Source organism: Lissotriton vulgaris, chromosome 1_1 (genome assembly GCF_964263255.1).
Source record: "Lissotriton vulgaris chromosome 1_1, aLisVul1.2, whole genome shotgun sequence".
NCBI lineage: Eukaryota > Metazoa > Chordata > Amphibia > Caudata > Salamandridae > Lissotriton > Lissotriton vulgaris.
In genome coordinates this window covers 760,735,144-760,756,500 of record NC_141685.1, presented here as the reverse complement: position 1 = coordinate 760,756,500, position 21,357 = coordinate 760,735,144, and the positions used below count along the sequence as shown (strand labels likewise).

At 45.2% G+C, this 21,357-nt stretch overlaps 1 protein-coding gene across 1 annotated transcript in view; it reads left to right on the top strand.

Moving 5' to 3' along the window:
* Nucleotides 1-592: 592 nt before the first annotated feature.
* NMNAT2 (nicotinamide nucleotide adenylyltransferase 2) overlaps nt 593-21,357 on the top strand; it is a 355,628-nt gene continuing 334,863 nt past the window's right edge. The window contains exon 1 of the mRNA XM_086955693.1: nt 593-813. Coding sequence (XP_086811819.1) covers nt 732-813 — 82 coding nt within the window. The 5' untranslated portion in view covers nt 593-731. The remainder of the gene's footprint in view (nt 814-21,357) is intronic.

Here is a 21,357-nt window from a genome sequence, read left to right as displayed (position 1 = left end):
ACACCGGTTTGTTGTTGTTATTGACTAGCTTTGAGCTTATGTTGCTCTGCTCTGTGTGTGAAATGCTCTTGCTCGCTCTGGTTGTTATTCACAGGTGTGAGCTGTTCTCTCTGCACTGTGTGTGAGCTATCATTGCTCTGCACTGTATGTGAGTTGCTCTTGCTCTACAATGCGTGTTAGTTGTTGATGGGGTGTGCCTGAGCTGCCTTTGCTCTGCACTGGTTGTTAATCATTAGGTGTGAGCTGTCCTTGCTCTGCACTTTGTGTGAAATGCCTTTGCTCTTCCACTGGTTGTTATTCCCTGCCTTTGGTCTTCCGAAGGTTGTTCTTCCCTGCCTGTGAACTGCCTTTGCTCTGCACTGGTTGTGCGTGAGTAGCTCTAGCTGTCACTGGGTATGAGTTGTTGATGGGGTGTGCGTGACCTGCCTTTGCTCTGCACTGGTTGTTATTCCCTGCCTGTGAGCTGCCTTTGCTCTTCCGCAGGTTGTTCTTCCCTGCCTGTGCGCTGCCGTCGCCCTGCACTGGTCGTGCGTGTTGTTCTCCGGCGCCGGCTGCTGGCTGTCCTTGCCCCGCACCGGCCAAGAGACCCTCCCGGAGCTGACAGGGCTCAGCGCCTCTCCAGCGGCACCAGTCAGGCAGTGGGAGGGCTGGTGGAGGGCGGGGAGGGAGCTCTGCGTCTCCAGCCCCTCCTCGCCTCCTCTGCAGACAGTCGGTAGAGAGGAGCCGGCGCCATGAGCGAGCACAGGACCCACGTTATCCTGCTGGCCTGCGGGAGCTTCAACCCCATCACCAAGGGCCACATCCAGATGTTCGGTGAGTCCGCGCCGCCTCCCAGCTCCCCGCCCCGGGCCCCCAGACCCCACGGCACAGTCAACAAGCGCAGCGCCGGTGGGCAGCAGGTTGCCAGGAGGATGGCTGCATCCCAGGCCCTGGAGGAGGAGGAGGGGCTGCATCCAGCCCAGCTCGGGTACCAGCGCAGCAGGGTCCAGGGCCTCCCTGCGCCCGCTCCAGTGCAGGGGCTGTGCCAGAGGAGCGCACGGCCGCCGCGCTCCATCCAGGGGCCATCGCAACAGGGCATCCCGACTCTGCTCAGTGATACATACAGCAGGGCTTCTAGGCGCCTCGCATCCCACATAGGTACCATCCCACACATGCCTTACTAGCCCCCCCCCCCTTCCCCCCCGCGTACCTCACAGGAACATATTGAGCATCCGTCATAGCAGAGGGTACGGGCTGTCTGCATCCCACCTCGTACCAGCACAGCGGGCATACAGGCTCTCAGCACTCACTCAGGTAGCATCGCCCCTTTGCATCCCTCACAGGAAGCAGTGCATCGGGCCATGTGGACTGCCCCCCCCCCCCCTTCCCCTTAGGTGTTATTACAGGAGGGCAAACAGGCTCAACGCGCTCTATCCGGTGACCAGCACAGCAGGGTGTACAGGCTCCAAGGACTCCACCCAGGATCCAGCAGAGCAAGACATACGGGATCCCCGCATCTGACCCACGTAGACCCAGGAGGACCTACAGGCTGTCAGCATCCCTCTCAGAATCAGCACAGCTGGACACAGGGCTGTCAGTCTCCAGCCTAGTGTCAGCATAGCTGGACACACGGGCTGTCAGCATCCCGCCCAGTGTCATCACAGCTGGACAGACAGGCTGCCAGGATACCTCTCAGTATCAGCACAGCTGGACACACAGGCTGTCAGCATCCTGTCCAGTGTCAGCACAGCTGGACACACGGGCTGGCTGCATCCCTCCCTGTATCAGCGTAGTAGGACATGCAGGCTATCAGCATCTCACACAGGATCTCATCATACCTCTCAGTATCAACTCAGCTGGACACATAGGTTGTCAGCATCCCTCCCAGTATCAGTGTAGTAGGACACGCAGGCTATCAGTATCCCACTAGGCACCATCCCAGCTGGACACACAAGCTGTCAACATTCCACTAGGCACCATCACAGCAGGACACAAGCTGTCAACATTCCACTAGGCACTGCAACAGAAGGACAGACAGGCTGTCAGCATCCCACCCTGACACCATCACAGAAGAAAATCAGCATCACTTACAATATTACACAAGCTGCCAGCATCCCACTGGGCACCATCACAGAAGGACACAAAGGCTGCCAGAATCCCTCCCAATATCAGCTAAGTAGGCCACACAGGATCTCACCACCCCTCCTGGTACCATCACAGAAAGGAGAACAGCATCACTTACAATTTCAGCACTGCAGGACATACAGACCGTCAGCATCCCTCCCATTATCAGCCCAGCCGGACACATAGGCTTTCAGCATCCCACCTAGGCACCCTCACAGAAGGACACACAGGAGTTCAGCATACCTCCCAGGACCAGAAAAGAAGGACATGCAGGCTGTCAGCATCTCTCCCAGGATCAGCTAAGAAGGACACACAGGAGTTCAGCATCCCTCTCAGTGTCAGCAAATCTCTCACCATCCCTTCCTGGTACCATCACAGAAGGACATAATTTCAGAACAGCTGGACACACGGGCTGTCAGCATCCCACTAGGGACCACCAGAGAAGGAGACACAGGCTGTCAAAATCCCACTAGGCAACATCACAGAAGGACACACAAGCTGTCTGCATCTCACTAGGCAGCACCACAGAAGGACACCCATTGTGTCATCATCCCACTAGGAACCATCACAGGACACACAGGCTGTCAGCATCTCACTAGGGACCACCACAGAAGGAGACACAGGGTGTCATCATCCCACTAGGGACCACCACAAAAGGAGACATAGGCTGTCAGCATCCCACTAGGTACCATCACAGGACACACAGGCTGTCAGCATTTCACTAGGCACCATCACAGAAAGACACATAAGCTGTCAGTGCCTCCCCGATCACCACCAAGCAGGGATACAGGCTGTCAGCATCCCTCTTAGTATCAGCACAGGTACTATCCCTGCAGGGCATACGGCTCACGGCAAGTCTCCCTGTATCATCATAACAGAGAACAGAGCAAACAGGCTCCCAGACAGTACCCCACCCAGGCACCATCCCATCAGGGCTCACAGGCTCGCATTATCTCACCCATTTACCATCGCAGCAGAAAACAGATGCTTCCCACATCCCCCAAGCTGTCAGCATCCGCCCCTGTATCATACGGGGGGCCAGTATCCCACCCAAGTACAGTCACATCCGGGTGTGCAGGCTGCACAGGCGAGGCTCGAGTCTGATGTAGTGTGAAGGAGGATGGAATGTGTTTGGCTTTGCTGGTTTGTGATAGTAGCGGGTAGGATTGTCATGTTTTCTGGTCATGTATGTGGGGGTTGGGCAGTTTTGGTACGGGTCCTTTTGGGGCGCCTGGCGGCAGAAAGGATTGTATTTGGGTGTTTCTGCTTCTGGGTTTTGTGTGGAGTCCGATAGTAGAAGGACTGAATGGAATATTCCTTGACGCTGGGGTCTGATGGCAGGTTGTGGAAAATATGGATGTTTCTTCGGTTTTTTTGTGACAGCCTGAGGAAACGTAGGGGCATTGCTTCAAGAGAAGAAAAGGGATATTGTAATGGGCGCTCTGTTTTTTTTGTCTTTGCCTACTGAAGAAAATAAATATGTACTCTGTTCATGCCGCAAGCTAGACCAGCGACAGAACGTCACCTAAAGTACCTTTTGTGGCACAGGGACGAAACAACATGGCGGACACTGTTGTTTACCACTGATGATGTGTCATGTTCTAATATACTATTTCAACATCGTTAGTGTCCCATGGACTATTTCATTACAGCAGAATAACAAGGTTACTCCCTATTCATTTGAACTTTTCCTTATCAAGTGTTTTATGACGTAGCAAAGTGGCGCTATATAAACGGATACATACATATGTTAATCCCTACTCATTTTCATAATAATTTGTCTGGCTAGAGGCGCAGATTTCTATTGGACATGAATCCGGCTATTACCTTAGTTACATAGGTCACGACTCTTGTTGCAGTTTCATTTATACGCCTTTTAGGCCACGCCCCCTTTGAGGCCCACTGCCTTTTGTGATAGTAATGGAGGGCAATGTGGGTTTCCTGACCCTATGTGGGTGTCTGCTTACAACAGGAACAAGCATAAGATTCTGTTCTTAATTTTTCGTGAGCTGAGTATAATAGCATTGACATGTTCAGTCTCTGGAATTTTAGGGTATTTGGTGGTAGCTATTATTAACGTGAAGGATTCTGGGATTCTGTCTCGGTGTTTGTGGATTTTCGGGAATCTCTAGCCAGGAGTTTTGAAGGTTTGGAGTAGGGTAAGGCATAGGGTGGCACCTAGCAGCTTCTGTTACTGGCCTTGTCTGTATTTTTATTCGCCAACGGTAAAAATATTGTGAAAAGTAGGGAAATCTGGTATTTTTTTCCTTCTGAAAAATAAACCTAAAACAGCAAACACACAAAAAAACTGCAAAAAGGTATTTGAGAGCTATCTAAATCCTTTCAAAATGATTATAGGAGCAAACTGAAGGATAATTGCCATGTTACAAAAGAATCATCACAAGTGTACATGAATTATTGTTCACCTACCAGCTCTTAGGTGTTCCAGAATAGCAAAACTTGAACAAATGACTGGTGTCATTTTTTTAAGAAAGGTATAAAACTTGTGGGCATTGAATATGTGCAGTGGTATGGAATGCAGGGGCGAAGTGCAATAAAAGTGAATTGTCTTAACCATTTTGGAAAATGCAGAAGTTGAAAGGGAATTTGTTTCTGAGACTCACATGCGCACATATAATCCCCCTTCACGGTATGACTCACCATGACATGACGCAATTTACGTTCCCCTGTGATTGGTCAGGAAGTTACTTTATTTGTGCTCGCATGTTTGATAATGTTTTACTAAAGCATCGATGGGGAATAACTGAATCAGAAAGGTAAGCATTGGAATTGTTTGCGGCGTCGATTCATACATATAGAATAAAATCATCACAATGCTTAAAATGAACAATATGGGGGGCGTGTAGATTTGAATAACAAATACAGGTATTTCAGTGCTTTGAATGGAGAATAAAAGCATCCGATTGCTTTGCGATGTGAAGGATAATTGAATGTTTGTTATGAAAAATGAAGACGTCAGATTGTTCGTATGGAAAAGTCTTCAGAAAGGCGTGTACAAGGAGTAAAGGTGCCAGAAGGATGGTGCATGGAGAGTAGCTAAGTAAGGACTGTTATTACAAACAAAGTCACTGATACTCATCACTTCATGTCTGCCTGCCTGGCTGGATCCACGCAGGCTCCGATTGCGCCTTTCTCCCGCCAGCTTTGGGCAAGATGGTGGAAACTACTCTACGGGTGAACTAATCCATAAAACTGTCACACCCCCCTCCCCCCTTCATACTGCCATCTAGAGACTAACGGCCCCCATCGCCTTTTCGCTCACTGGTCATTGCACCATGATCTACCAGTCTACCCAGGTCTCCCTTGACCTACCTGATCACATTTCCCATCATTAACCTACCAGTTTTTCTTCCCCTTCCAGAAGTTGCTGGTCCCCTTTTCCATCCTAGAGCTGCCTAGCACACTTCTCATACCTGGATCATCAAGTCCTTGTTCTACATCCTTGGGCTGCAAATCCTTCCAGATCTTGAACCTACCAGTCTTGCCTCAACATTCTGGACATACTGGCTCTCTGTTCACATCTTGGTCCTCCGGGACCTACCAGCCTTTCTTCTCTACCCTGCAATAAGTAGTAAACAATTGGGAATCTCCTTGTCTTCAAACCACTAAGCCACCGTCTCAGCCCTGAAAGAAGACCAATGTGTGGAGATAATAAAACTCTGAAAGCAATCCCTTCTTTGACACCTATCAGAGCCCATGAAATCCCTCTCCAGATAGAGTTTTTCTCCCCCACCAATCATGTCACTTATCAAAAACACCTCAACCACCTCCCTCAATTCTGGCAAACATAACTGGTTGCTGATCAAAGATGAACGGCTACCTAAGTATAACAGCTACCTGAGGCATTATCTCCGAGTTTGTGAGAGTCTCAAACCCTTAGTTCACACAGGCACTTCTCATTTGACCATCTTTCCATTGGCCTGTGAGTCAGCACAGGCTTGCATGCACCCTCCCACATTTTTTGGGAAGGAAGCCATTTTTTCCACACCTCATTTGTCCTAGTTGCTGTACCATTATTTTCCAATTCACCTTTAATGCTGGGGTTAGCGATAACCCCACACTAAACCCTTAAACAGCATCCAATCGGGGGGTAGGGGGCTCAAGCTTTAAGAAAGTCAGCAGCATTTGCCACCATATTCTCTCTGCCTGCCCAATGGTCTGCGACTTTAAACCATGATCCCAGGTGCCGAAGTTCCCATTTAACAAGGGGGTGCCGACTAGTTCCAACGTCTGGCACCTACCTTCCCTCCCTGGAGAGAAATGGCGGGCTTAAGGGGGAGTCATGTTGTGAGCATTACATCACATGTCGAGCTTCAGATCTCTGTCGTGGGCAGATTTACTCTCCTGAGTAGCTCCTTCTTCCTCTGTCAACGTCTCAATGCAGATGACACCCCCATGCATTAACTTAGAAATGTAACATCCTTTTCTGGATTTGCACATTAATAGAGAACAGTAAACGTGTGACCAATTGTTTTAAAACGGCCGTTCACTGTGCCATTATGCCTTTTTTCATTTGTTGATGTTTTCCTGTACCTCTTGGCTAACTTTTCTTATTTCTGCTCCCCCCCACCACTTCTCCACGACGTTATTATTTCTTCCCTACTCCTTCATGCTCACTTTTTTCTACTATACTTCACAACCTCTTTCCCATCGCGGCACTTTTAACTACATTTCCCGCTTCCCTTCAATGGCTCTATTTCTCTATGACTGTCCAACAGACATAACATCCCTAGTTCTCTCAAACTCTCTGCCATGTCCACACTTCTTTTTCCAACCTTCTCGACACATTAACTACAAGCATTTGCAATGCAATAGGTCTTGCATTTACACGAGTTTAAGTTATTGGCATTGTACATGACAATGCCTTTTATTTATGTTTTAAAAATGGAAAAAAATAAAAGGCATTGTTATTTGCAATGTCAATAGCTCAAACTTGCGTAAATGCGAGACCTATTCCATTAAAAATGCTTGTTAGATGCGTGAGTAGAAACGCTTCCTTTCGGACCGCGCAGCAAATTAATTAAAGAAACAAGTGCGGCCGCTAAAGTGAAAGTGGACCGCGCTGCAAATAAATTAAAAAATAGTGCTTACCGACTTATGAAGGAGACTGTGTAATGCCACAAGTAAAAGATCCAGTCCTCATGAGAGGTAACAAATGACGACAGGTCGGTAACAAGGAGCGAATAAGACGCCTCAATATTAATCGGAAGCCAGCATTTACCAAGAACAATGACACCAGCCAATCAAAAATATGGACGGAGCGAAGGTGAGGCTTTCACAGCATACTCGACTACTGCATGCGCGCTGCCGCTAGGCTTGACCTAAAAATCATACATCTTTTGAAAGGCACTGAGCCTTCTCCGCTTCGTGGCATCTCTGCCTTCTTCATGAGTTCCTGCACCACTCTATTCCCTCCATCCTGGCCTTCCGCTGCAGTGCCCCGGAATTCTTTCTTCATCCTGGCTCCTCCATGTTCTTCTTACCTCAGTTCTTAATTTGTAAACAAATAAGTGCCGGGGCCTTCGTCAGGGACAATTCAGAATATTCTTGGTCCTCAAACCTGTAACAGTGACTTGGTAGGCAGGTAATAGTCTTTTTCAATAAATATTAAATTCATAATTAACTGCGATGTGCTAATTTCTAAATTAGACAGACAGTGCCACAACGTGGCCGACTTTTATAAGTGCCGGTGTTGACAATTAAGTGCCTGCCGAACACAGAAACCACCGGCTCAAATTAAGCATTGCCTCACCTCCCTAGTCGTTATGTCCACGTGCTCTTCAATTCCTTTTGGTTAGCGGGTACAGGAATGAAACTATTCATATGACCTCCATACTTAAAATGGATTTGTTTTGCAGAGCTTATCCCATCACTGCACTGGCAGGCCAATAATAAATATGTGATTTACGAAATGGATGGATTTAAAGAAATGTAACAAAGTTCAAACAACAATTTTTCTCCAAAATGTCTCTCTGATGATAGGGAGATTAGGTCTGTTGTTACCTATCCTTTGTTTAGCAGCCTGGTGTTTAGAAGCTGTGATCCTCGCTGATTGACTGGATTGATGAGTTGGGCTGTAGGCTTGACAACTGTCTTTCAGTGATGGATGTAGGGTGTCTTTCTGTGTTTAGAGGTATCTTAATGTGGTTGACCTTGAGTTGCATGTTCTGTCTAGCTGTGGGTCTGTTGTTGCATGAATACGATTGAAGATCTTGGACTGTGCTTGTGTTGGTCTGTTGTTAGTTGCATGTGATGTGGTGTAGTGGGCTCAGTTTTGGTCTGTTGTTAGTTGCATGTGATGAGGCGTGGTCGGCTCAGTTTTGGTCTGTTGTTAGTTGCATGTGATGTGGTGTGGTCGGATCAGTTTTTTATTCTGTATTTGGACATGATGTTGGACATTCAGCTCTGTCTTGGGTATATGAGGGTCTGTTCATAATTCGATATGAGGTGGGATTTTGAGCTTTCTGCGTTTTTTTTGTTGTAGGCATCCAGCTCTGTGTTTTAAGGGCCTGTCCTTAATTAGATGTTAGAGTTAAATGTGGCTCTGTTGATAATTGTGATTTGACCTATGTAGCTGTGTTTTTACATGGATCTGTTGTTAATTGAATATTTTGTGAGTTACCTAGATCTGTATTTGTGTGAGTATTATAACTGTATATGATCTGTGGTCGCTGGTTGTAGGGTTTTGTAGGTTTTATCTGGTAATGCCTATATGGGTCTGCTGTTAATGAATGTGATATGACATGCCTTGCTCTGTGAGTGTGTGTGAGTTTTGTTTCATAAGTTGAGGAATCAGGGCCAGCTTTAGTGTTGGTGGCGCCCTGGGCGACACTCTTTATTGCACCCCCCCCCATGACCTCCTTCTCCAAGGATTTCCTCACTATAAAGTGCCCCTCATGTCTCCATAGCCCCTCTCGCGCATGAATTACATTTCTTGTATAGCACTACTCATACTAGGCCCGGGTGTCAGGGGCACTTTACATCACACTCAGTATGCAGAGACAATGATTCACACACGTGTGTAAATCAATGTATAGGAAATGCTACACAAGACAATGAGGACTGTAGGAGGTGTAGGAGTCACGTCACATGTCATAAGAGTACTTGATCTGGAAAAGCATAAACCCCGGATTTAAAAGCTAACCCAGTGGTCAGATTGGCTTTACAAACAAAACGATTGCTACTACAAAAGCACTAACCCACTGAGCGATCTAAATATAAAACAGTTGCATGGTCTGCATGTTACATGTGTGGCAGGCACATCAACCCTCTGTGCCAATATATAATGAGTCAAAACTGCAACTAGAAAAAACTCAGCTCTCCAGCAGGAACAGTAATCATCAGAATTATCTTGACTTGTTTATTAGTACCTGAAAATTGCCGGGCAGGCAAGGAACTACGCAGCAGGTGTTTTTAACACGATCAGATATTTCAAAACGGAGTGACCCCACCAGATCGGCGCCTTGTGAGGCCGCACCGGTCGCACCGCTCTAAAGCCGGCACTTTGTTGAATCGTTGTCTGTCTAGGTTGACTGTTAGATCTAAAATTGCACATCTGGTTTTGTATTTGCATGGGTCTGTCATTGGCTGTGACTCGAGATGTTTGTTTTTCTGTTTGTTTGTTGTTAAGATGGGTGTGGAGGAAGGCCCCCAGCTGCATTCAGGCGGTGGTAGTAGTGCTGTGGGACCCCTGTGTTTGTGGAGTCTTTGCGTTATTGTCATGCTGAGGGGTGGTAGATGAAGGCACCAGCTGCCTTCATGCTGTGGTAGCAGTGCTGTGGGACCCTTCTGTGTGTAGGCTTTGTGTTATTGTCGTGCTGAGGGGCGTGGGTGAAGGCCCCAGCCGCATTCAGGCTGTGGTAGTAGTGCTGTGGGACCCCTGTGTTTGTGGAGTCTTTGCGTTATTGTCGTGCTGAGGGGCGTGGGTGAAGGCCCCAGCCGCATTCAGGCTGTGGTAGTAGTGCTGTGGAACCCTTGTGTGTGTAGGCTTTGTGTTATTGTCATGCTGAGGGGTGGTAGATGAAGGCACCAGCTGCCTTCATGCTGTGGTAGCAGTGCTGTGGGACCCTTCTGTGTGTAGGCTTTGTGTTATTGTCGTGCTGGGGGGCGTGGATGAAGGCACCAGCCGCATTTAAGCTGCAGTAGTAGTGCTGTGGGACTATTGTGTTCGGAGGCTTTGCGTTATTATCATGGGGAGGGGCGTGGATGAAGGCACCTGGACAGCCCCCTGGTATTGTGAGAACTTCTCCACGATGAACTCCATAAGGCTGTAGGATTGTATGACAAATTATTGACCTCAGAAATATTGTTCTACATAGATATAATCTCCAGAATATTATCTTGCACAATGTCTTCAAGGCAAGGATACTTCAGGGAGGATAGCTTTATTACTCTAACTCCAGATTTACTTTCTTTGAGGAAATTGTACAAGTCCATATCTTGAAGTCAATATTTTAAATTCAACATTTTGTTACTACAGTGACTCTAGATATAGAAGCCACTAGAAAAACGACATGGGTCACGAAGCCTGGTTTTACAAAACCTGAACATTATGCACACTTCATTTTAGCTAAGAAATATCTTTAAAATACAATAATATATCTTCAGGTCAGAGCTGCCAACTTTGGAACTGGGGAATCTGCTTTGAGTCAACATCCTGTGATTCTTGGCAAATCACTTCATCTCCCTGTGCCTAAAAAAATTATCGGACGTTGTGTAATGTAATCGAGTCCTCATGTAAAGCACTCCAATGCCCTTGGGCCAAGTTTGCGCTATATAAAGCTACACAAAAAGCAATTAATTACAAGACTAATATCGACAATAATAGGTGCTCGTTGATAATTAAGCTATGTATCCAGGTCATTTCCCCCAAATCCATTTTTGCCTACTGCAGTTATTTGGTTGGGTGAATATGAGATCATTTAGAATATCACACTCAGACTGTGGGCTTGCTTCATTGGGGTGTGGTTGGGACCGAGGAACTCAAGCCGCAATATGGAGAGACAAGATGGGCTTCCCAAGCGAAAGAGAAGCATTTTTGTCATTTTAGTATTGAGGAGAAGCCAATGCTCTGAATTTACTACTGAGTATGAAAGATACAATGGGATAGACTGAACAGACTGATTTTTAGATGGAGCTTGGTGCCATCTGCCATATATTTGGTACCCAATCTTATAGGGGTTTAGGATACTACCAACAGGGCCCATGTAGGCATTATATAAGATTGGGTACAAGGCCGGGAGGCTGTAGGTTATTCTTGTGAGGAAATGGCCCACTTTCACTTGTTTTTTTTTAAAACAGATTTTATTTAAGGAAGGGACATCTTCCTGCACAAAACAATCAATGAAGGCCGTTTCCTCTTTTTATGCGTGCTGCATAGAAAGATGAAAACATGAGGAGAAATAACAATATTTCTCCTTGTTGTGCCACTCCTACACCTCACCTGAGGAGGCGTAGGATTCGGACGCATTTTCAGGTTTACAACACTTTGTAAATCTGAGAAAGTGTCAGATTCCATGAATGTTTCGTGGGAACACCCACAACAACACCCATGGAACGCCCCTTTCACGCATCGTAATCCGTGAAAGGGGCCCATATATACAAGGCCATAAAAGTCACGCAGGTTGACTTTAATTAGCCTAGTAAATATGGGCAGTGTGTCTAAAAAAGTGACTTGCCAGCGGCACAATGGGCTGACAAATAAGCCCTGATGTGTTTAAGCTACGTTCATATTTTACTGCCTCTCAGGCACGCTGCTCCTGTTAGGTGACAATATTTGTTAATATGACCTGGGGCCAGATATGCTCTGTGAAGGGTATAGAAGTTAATCAATTTGAATCTTGAATTTCTAGAAGCTTTTGGTATTGTTTCCAGCATATTGACGCAGTCTTTTTTCTGGTATGGAGATGCTCAGGTCCTCCTCCCCCCATGTCCTCAGGGTCTCCAGTGGTAATGTGTCTTCTCGTATCGCCCTATATAGACACGTGACTGCCTTAACAGTGCCCAACGCCGTATCAACCAACTTTTAATTGTTGCACACCGTTAGGCAAGAAGGAAGGGAACCATACTAGAGCAGTACCGTAGATGCCTACTACGGTGAACATTCTGCCAATGAGCACCTGGTAGTCGATGATGTTATAAGCAGCAGAGTGATCAAGCAGAATCAGTGCTCAGGGGTGGCAGTGGTTGCAGACATAAATGATTTGTATTCTGACAGATATGAGCTCTAAAGTAGTCATGTATCACTTCATAAGTCATACCAAGCGAAACCGCCCTCTGCCATCCAGGCACTTGAAAGGGAAAATGAAGCGCAATATATCTGAGGGAAATGCTAGATATAACACCAATGAATCAAAACCTTGCCATGAAAAGGGCCACAGTGAGGTCCAGTTCTATTTCCTAAACACCCCAATTTCCACGTAAGGCCTCAAACCACCAGACTCCATACATATCAAAGCACCACAAGGCTGTATCCTACCGGCTTCTAGGTACTATCTCATTTATTTAAAAAACTACCAGATTTACAGAACATCCCCTTTCATCCATACCTATGACACACACTCCAAGAACAAATACTTTGACCCTTTACTCTGGAAAAGGGGAGGTCCCTTAGTTCCCCATAACCAAAATGCCTACTTTTCCACAGTCCTTCTGGCAGACAAGCTCATGCCGAAAAACATAAAGGGGAAGATATAACTTAGCCTGGCAGGCGAGGTGCCCCAAAGGGTCCATCCTATATCCCATGCCGCTAAGCCTGTGTTTGGGTTCAGGTATCAGTGAGTTAAGTGGTGGGATCTCTTGTTCCTCGCATCCTAGTCAGGATAAAGGGTTAATAAGGTGGAGTATTGAGTATCTCTGTCTCTACTTTTATTATCTGGTGTTCATGTGGGCGCTCTAGCAGTTTACTGGGTCTACCGACACTTTATTTTCTGTGGAGTTATTCGGGCATTGAATGACTCCAGTGTTTTCTGTGTGCTCTACAACCTGTTAAGATGCAGTATCAAGTATATTTGGGCAGTTGGACATCAAGAAGGTTGTCTCATCAGCGAGAGTTATCAAGCAAGAGCATCTTTAGACTTTTTTCAGACTGATTTCTAATTGTACGGCTGTCAGGAGAGACATTTTCTGTGTTTGGCTGTAGTTCTGATGAAATTGGTTGGTTGCAGGCAGTAAGGATACACCACAAGAGAAAGGACTTCAGAAGAAAAATGGAGAGAGTGCTGGTACTACTAAGGGCTGTTCATAGAGTCGAGATGTTTTTGTTTTATTTGTGTCATTCTGAAAGTACTTATGGTCAACATATCACATTCCTGGAAAGATCCAACCCCGATAATCTGGCTTCAGACATTAACACTCTACAGACTCAGCCCTACTAGAAGTATCTGAAACCATCAAAATAACCCTGGACGCTGATAATAATGAAGCGTTGATACTGCTTGATCTTTCCGCAGCATTTGATTTCATCTCCATACAAGAAAGTTGTATCTCCCACAAGGCTCTGGCATGGATTCAATCTTTCCTGACTGGCAGGAAACAAATGGTTGCCTGAAGACAATTCTTGTCAGCAGAAAGACCACTGGCATTCGGGCAGGGTTTATCCCTCAGCCCACATTTTTAAATATCTATATTGTTCCCCTTATCTTCCTCATGTCCTCAAATGGAATTGTTACCACTTCCTAGGCTGACGATACTCAGTTGGTTCAATCACTAGACAAAGGCTTGTTCGGTTCAGAACTTAATTACCAAAACTGCCTCCCTAGTATCATCCGGTGGATACAAAACAATCACCTTAAATGCAACACAGACAAAACCAAAATCCTGCTATTCAGCAAGTCTAACCTATTTTTCTTTACACAATGGCAATCCATCTTCATGCCCTCCACCACAGTGGATATGGCAAGAAATCTAGGGGTCAAATTTGACACCACCCCCTCCTTCCGTCCACAAGCTCTGGCAGTAGCAGGTATGTGCTTTAAGCTCATTAAAGTACTAAGAAAATTCTTCGACTTTCTTCCATTTACCACCAGGAAAATGTTCGCATTTGCTCTAATCACTACAAGGCTCGATACCGCAGTAGTCTGTATGCAGGATCCTCCAAGAAGATACTCTATAAGCTACAGATGGTACAACATGCTTCTGCTAGACTGGTGCTGAAACTTCCTAAACGGAGCTCAGGCTCCGCAAGCCTGGAAAAATAACACTGGCTACCAATCCACAAGAGGATCCTATTCAAGATCCTTGTAATGTTTTTAGAACCCTCAAGTCCATCTGACCTCAATACCTCAAGGTACGCTTCAACTATTACAGCACTCGGAGGTTGCTCAGATCCCCCAGTACTAACTTCTTGAAGCTCCTTCCTTTCAGACGCAAAACACGGGATGGAAAGTCTTTCACAGTGCTGGGTACCAAAGCCTGGAATTGACTCCTTAGATTTCTTTGTTTTATGGACACAGAAGCCAGTTTAAAAAATAAAATAAAAATGAAGTCCTGTTTTTTTTGCGCCCCGAACTCTCTCTGTTTTTCCTTAATCTAGTTATTCTATCAGACAATTTTTCCCTCTGTGTGCCATCATCTAGGGGTTTATGTCAGTCCTAAGCTTAGCGCCAGAATGCTCAACTGCAAATGAGAATGCTCTCCACAAGTGTATTATTCATTCATTCTATTGTATAGTGGTCTTATTACGTGGATGTTGCAGTCCGCATAATATTTGGTGGTCGCAATTCCATCTGCCTTGGTCTTACAGGATAGTGGTTTTGTTTATTTGATGGTGGCCGCCACAGTGTTATTGTATGGTGTTGGCATTTCAGTGTTTTTGAGAGTCCAGGTTTTTATTTGATTGTGACTGTCACAGTGGCATTGTATGGTTATGGTATTTCAATGTTCACAAGTGCACTGGTATGTTAGCATTGTTTTTGTGATGGTGTGTTGGTATCCCCATTATTGAGGAAGGTCATTTTGGAGTCATTAGCTGAGTCTAAACCCATGTAATATTGGCAAATTAGTAGTATCCATGAAGCTTAACACGTACATAGGTAGCTGTGTATGCGTGTAAACCAGTACTTCCCATTTTGAGAATTCACAGTCTTCTTAAACTGATAGATGCCCAGTTTTGTCACTACACCTGGCACCTTAAAATTGCAGCATAGATATATAGTTTGGTAGCCCAACCGAATCCCAAAACCAGTGTCCAGTCACTGGACAACACCACTTCCCCAAAACCCCCGGGGGCAGACTTCCCTGTGATCAGCTGCCATCCAAGTCCCCATTTCTCCTGTGTGCTGTGGGCTCCACCTAGCAAGCAAGCCGGTCAATATATGGCGTGCTTCCAGAGAGCAGGAGCTGCCTATCAACCGAAAGACAGAATGAAAAATACGGCTCCATTCTCCTGCGCCGCCCTGTCAGCCTCTTCTGAAGCAGCCTGTTGTGATATGGCTTCCGTTTGCTGAGAGGAAAGCCTAATCAGCCAAAGAAAAGTAGAAAAAAATTAACTCCATTTTGTTAAAGTTTTTCTACTTTTCTTTGATTAATTGGGCTTCCCTCTCAGCAAAAAGCAAAGGGAGGAGCTCAGACAGCCGCGTCTCAACCGGTGGCTTCAGAAAATGCTGAGGGTGCTCTACGGTTTTGTACAATGAAAAATGGTCTAAAGGAAGCAATACAGAATAATTCATGAGTAGAGCACATTTAATTACCCTCTCCACAGTTATTATTATTCTTAACGAATGTATCAAAATCTATTTGTAGCACACACAAACAATGGCACCTAATCAATGAGGAAGACGAAAAAATGACATATATCACATCATTCTATATCTCAATAGAAACAAAAATACATAACACAATAACCTTAGAAAAATATTCTCACTAGTGTCCCCCCTATAATTCTGGGCGAACCACTTAGAGGTAGTCGAAGTGAAACACCTAATGCTTGTAGACTAGTTAACCTAGCTCAAGTGTGACACCACGCAATTCCACAGATCGCTATAATTCCAATGACTCCTCCTTAGAAGTGTCAACGTGACCACGTTTCAGCCTTTTCTTCTTAGGCCTCCTCAGGACAGGGATTATACATTCATTTTCCAAAAGATCGGGGTACAAGATTAAAACGCCGCATATATATCTCAGCGCTCAGGGGAAACACTTTGGTGGCCGCGGTCTACTGAGGCGAAGTCAGGAGATTTCCCGCGATATATAGAGCAGACTACGAAACTGGAAGTGTGTTTTGAATGGGATTTATGGAATAGACGAATTGACGTAGATGTTGATTTATTAAATGAACACACATGGATGGTGTTCCACCTCACAGAGAGGGAGGTAATTGTAGCCTGAGCGCTGAGATATATATGCGCATCTTAATTCTGTACCCTGATCTTTTAGAAAATTAATGTATAATCCCTGTCCTGAGGAGGCCTGTCCTGAGGAGGCCTAAGAAGAAAAGGCTGAAACGTGGTCACATCGACACTTCTAAGGAGGAGTCATGGCTGTTATATGCTTTCTGCTACAGTATTCCAAAGTTCGCCTTTGTCGTCCTCCCTGTATAATTCAGTATATTCTACCCTCAGTGGGTGGAAAGTTCAAATTCCATTATGGCCTTCTGTCTCAAGGTATACCGCTGTTAAAAGTACTCACCTGTATCACGGGCCAATAACTTGGGCAGAGGGCCTTTAACAACCAGCGCAGCCCTTTGCTCTTGGCAGTGGGCTCTAGGGCACTAGTACGATCATTACCTCATTCAATTTGCTTACATTCAGTTGTACCAATTTGGGTCTCAGATATTTTCTTTTCAGTCAAGTAAGTAATGGGCACGTTAATAATACATGTAGCATTGTGGAAGTAACTCCCTAGTCCCATCTATAGTATCTGTCAGCAACTATCATACTAACCCACGGCCATGATTTTCACCCAGTGCTTAATTTGAGCTGGTGCCCACAGGTGATGGACACTGGCACTCGGTTTTGGGGACAGAGGGCTTATTTTTCACCATCACGCTTTGACCCAAAGGAAGAGAGGAAAATAAAGAAAGAAGACGAAAGAGGAAAATAGAAACATTGTAACAAAAGGAGAAAAGAGGGTGGAAAAAGAACACAGAAAAGGGCGATAAAGAGACAGGAAGTGGGGGTGTCTGGGAAGGGATACAATTCCTCACCAAAAATGTTGTAGGTCATTTAATCTTTCTTTTTTGAGTCTAACTATTTTCATGCATGTTTTCCTTGTGTATTTTGGTTGAGTTGCATAGTGAATCCATCTGCTTTAGATATTTTGTCAAAAAATGACTTAGCTAACAGGATTCTGTTTAGGATCAAAAAAGCTTAAACTGACTAATATATGAATTCAAAATGTACAATTGCCCAGCAGCTGTATGGTATATAATTGGTAAATCCATCACACACACACCATCTCAGAGAGAGATTTAAAGGATAGAACTCAAGAGTAAGTCTGAGGCTGAATGGTCAGAAGTGATATTTTAAACACACTGCAAGCAAGCAGGTTCCTTATTTTGGATCTTGTTAACTTTACTTAAGCTATTGGGCAGAACTAATTAATTTGGGTGTGGCTGCGTAAGCCTTCATGCTGAAATAGCGATTGGCGAAGAGCTGCTTCCTGGTTAAAGACACATAATAAAATGTGCTTTGATATTTCACATTGATTTTGTAGCGTCACTCGTTCAGCAGACCCTTTTGATTTGTTCCTGTGAAGCGTGCTGACACTCGAGCTGCCTCGTGAAGCACGTTCTAGAATGTTCCATAATTGGCGACAGCTCGAGGAACACCAAAGGACAACGCGGGTCACATGCCTGCTTCCTGGAAAGCTGCCACGGCAGCGCCTTCTGATCTGAAAGGACAGACTATGTATAGATACTTCTGTAAGTTGCGTCCACCCGTCACTGCCAAAACCTCGAAGTAAACTCTCAACTTTGGGGGGTTACTCGGCGGTAGTTCATTCTCTCCTTTGCCCAGTTTTCCTGAGCGTTTCTAGGTTCCAGGTTTATGGTTTACATATGGTCTGGGACTACCGACCACCCCCTCCCTGTCGTGTACACCACCACATCAACCCCTAAAGTAATCAGTCATGCGAGGAGTTTTCTTTGGAAGGCAGGGGGTCTCGAGACCCCCGGCCGTATTTATTAAAATATGAAAACAAATAAAACATTGGTAAAATAAACATTTTTTACCTAATTGTTAAATGCAAAATTCTGACAGATTTACAGCAAGGTAGACAGGTATGAAGGGCTAAGCCTTAACAAATGTCTAATACAGCGTGTTCCTAACCAAATCTAACATCCTACTTATCAATTTTGCATTCAAAAATTCTGAGGCCTACGGCAAGGTCGCTAAGCGGTGTCAGATCCTTTTTCCAACTGCGCACTCACGTACGAGTGCGCATGCGCAACAAGGGCCCGGTTACTGGGAGAGTACGTACCTCTCCTGGTTACCCTCGTACGCACTGTGAACTCCATTTAACCATAACAGGAGGGCCCTTACACTCGCACCATTTGATGACATCATAGTGTATGTGCGGGGTGGCTACCAGCCTGAGGAAAGCGTGACTCCCTCCCCAGCACCCTTCCGACCAAGCAGATATCCTGTCCCTTAAGTTCTGGGAGAGACCATTGGCCCCTCCCCCTGGCCACCGCATTCGAGAATGCTGACGCCCCCTAGGGACCTTAAATTGCTGCTCACCAATCATGACCTTACCACCTGACCAAATATCATAATATATACGACGAATAAGTCACCTGTGAAAGGGAAAAAAGTCCTAAGGAGGAAAGCAAGTGCCTGAACAAACTTTCAAATAAATACAGCAAATACGTCACCTGTGAGAGGGAAAAAGCCCTAAGGAGAAAACCAAGTTTCTGACCAAATATCACAATACATACGACAAATACGTCAGCTGTCAACGGGGAAAACGGCCTCAGGACAAAACAAGTACCATGACCAAACATCAAACCGCACACGACAAATAAGTCACCTGTGCAAGGGAAAAAGGGTCTAAGGACAAAGCCAAGTACCCTAACCATACATCATAATGAATACAACAAATAAGCCACCTGTGAAAGGGAAAAAAAAGGCCTAAGCACAAAACCAAGTACACCTACTTCAAACTGCACACAATTCGTACCCCTCCCCCTCATCCTGCCTGTAAAAGGGAAAAAAGGACTAAGGAAAATTTACCCCAATAATTCACAATGTTAAAGCACTTTCAACGGTTATTCCACCTAACGTTCAAATGAACCTCTGCTTCAAGGGCTGGTGGGTGGGAAAATTATTCTGCCCTTTGCAGGGGTGCACGTCATCAAGATGCGGCAAGAAGGGGCAGGCACTCCCCACCACCGAAGATATGGGGGGAGGGTGGAAGCCGGGTCGCCCCGCCATACGTGCGTGGGGGCCGAGCAGCCCCTCCTTTCCTGTTGGTACTTAGTACCTTCACCGGTAGATAACACTAAGAAAACAGTGGTTACGTTTTTTCTCTGTATCTGAGTGTTTTTTTTTTTATAAAAAAATTGTACAACCCAGTCACTAGTTTTGGCTTTATGACTTTTTGTTCCTAAAAGCTCTCATGAACCTCTTCTGCTAGAGTTCCCATGTTGTTCTTTTCTCTTGCCCACAGGTCTTTCCATGTCCTACTGGAATAGCTGCTGTATTCATTTCCAGCTGGATTGTTACTGTTGATGATGTTGTGTTGGTGGTTTGGTTTCTGGTGTTACTTAGATGATCTCAAGTGTGGTAGACTACAGTGTCAGTTATGCTGTGGATATTCGTGGTGTTGTTGGTGTGTTGTTTGATGTCGGCATTGGTTATTGTATTCCCCATTAGGTGTTTTTTTTCTGTAGTGGTTTTAGGGACACTGCTTTATTGGTATGGTTTCAGTGGGTGGTCTTGATGGCTTCACTTATTGGGATGAGTAGCACAGATTCTGTAGTGGTTTCAAATGCTGGCTTTGTGGTGTGGTGTGGTTTATTTGACGATGTTGGTGTGGATGAGGCCAAAATATATCTTAACCTGGTTGTTTCGACATAAGGTAGTCATGGCCATCTGATTCTATTTCTATTTAGATAAGTGTGTATCTCTAGCAGTCTTTTTATGCTTACATTTTTATAATTAAATGTATTTTCATAGCGGCAGGTGAGAATTAAAGTCTGATATGCGTTTGTGCCCATTCAGCGTACTTCTTTTAGAATCATTACTTTTTAATGATTGAGTTTGAAAAGGCAAGATACTATTTTTTCATGTTGGCAAAAACTTTGAGTAACTGTTTTATCAAACTTGTATATATATTTTTTAACAATTGGAGGGTAGATTAGTGAGTGACCTGTAACAGCTGCCAGAAAAACTACCCTGTTCATTTCGTACCGAGTTAACCGCATCGCTGCTGCGGTGATTTTTCCCCTACACGGCTTTTTTCGAAAAGCCGCGTTAGATGACGAGCTCAGCTCGTCATCCGCACACGCCCCCCGTGGCTGATGACGAGCTGAGCTCGTCATCAGCATCGAAGGGGTTAAAGGCGTATCATAGGTCCTGTTAGGGATATTAAATTGAATGTGGCTATATGTAGCATATGTCAACATATTAGTTCTCTAAAACAAGTTCTTTCCACTTGGGCTTTGGCAAAGTCCACTGCGAGGCCTGTTCCACTTTATATATATATATATATATTTGTGATGTTATAGCAGTAGCTTTTATTATGTGCAGTATATGCCATCAGGCTAGTTTTTGAGACTAAAGTCTTCCAGCAAACATGACATTTATAGATGCACAGGGTGAAGCTTCATGGATTGAAAAACACCTAATAAGGCACACAGGACAACCGTGTTTTGATTGCCTTCCTGAAAAAGAAGAGATATTCATGTGTAATGGCAAATATTCCATACTACAATGACACTACTCAATCTCCATGTTATGCTATGTTATGTAATATTGATTTGCATAGCGCACTAATCACCCAAGAAGGTATCCAGGTGCTTGGGCTGGTGTGTAGGCTTTGCTATTCAAGGTGCTTATATGAAGAGCCAGGTCTTCAGTTTCTTGCTGGACTCTTGACGTGAGGAGGAGGATCCAATGTGTTGAGAGAGGTCATTCCATGTCTTGGGTGCGATGTTGGCGAGGGATCGACCTCCAGTTTTGCTTTTGTAGATGCAGGGAATGGGTGTGAGTGAGAGTGAGGCGGAGCATAGATGTCTGGGGAGTTGGTGAAAGTTTATCCAACCGTTCAGGTATTCTAGTTCTGTGTTGTGTAGTG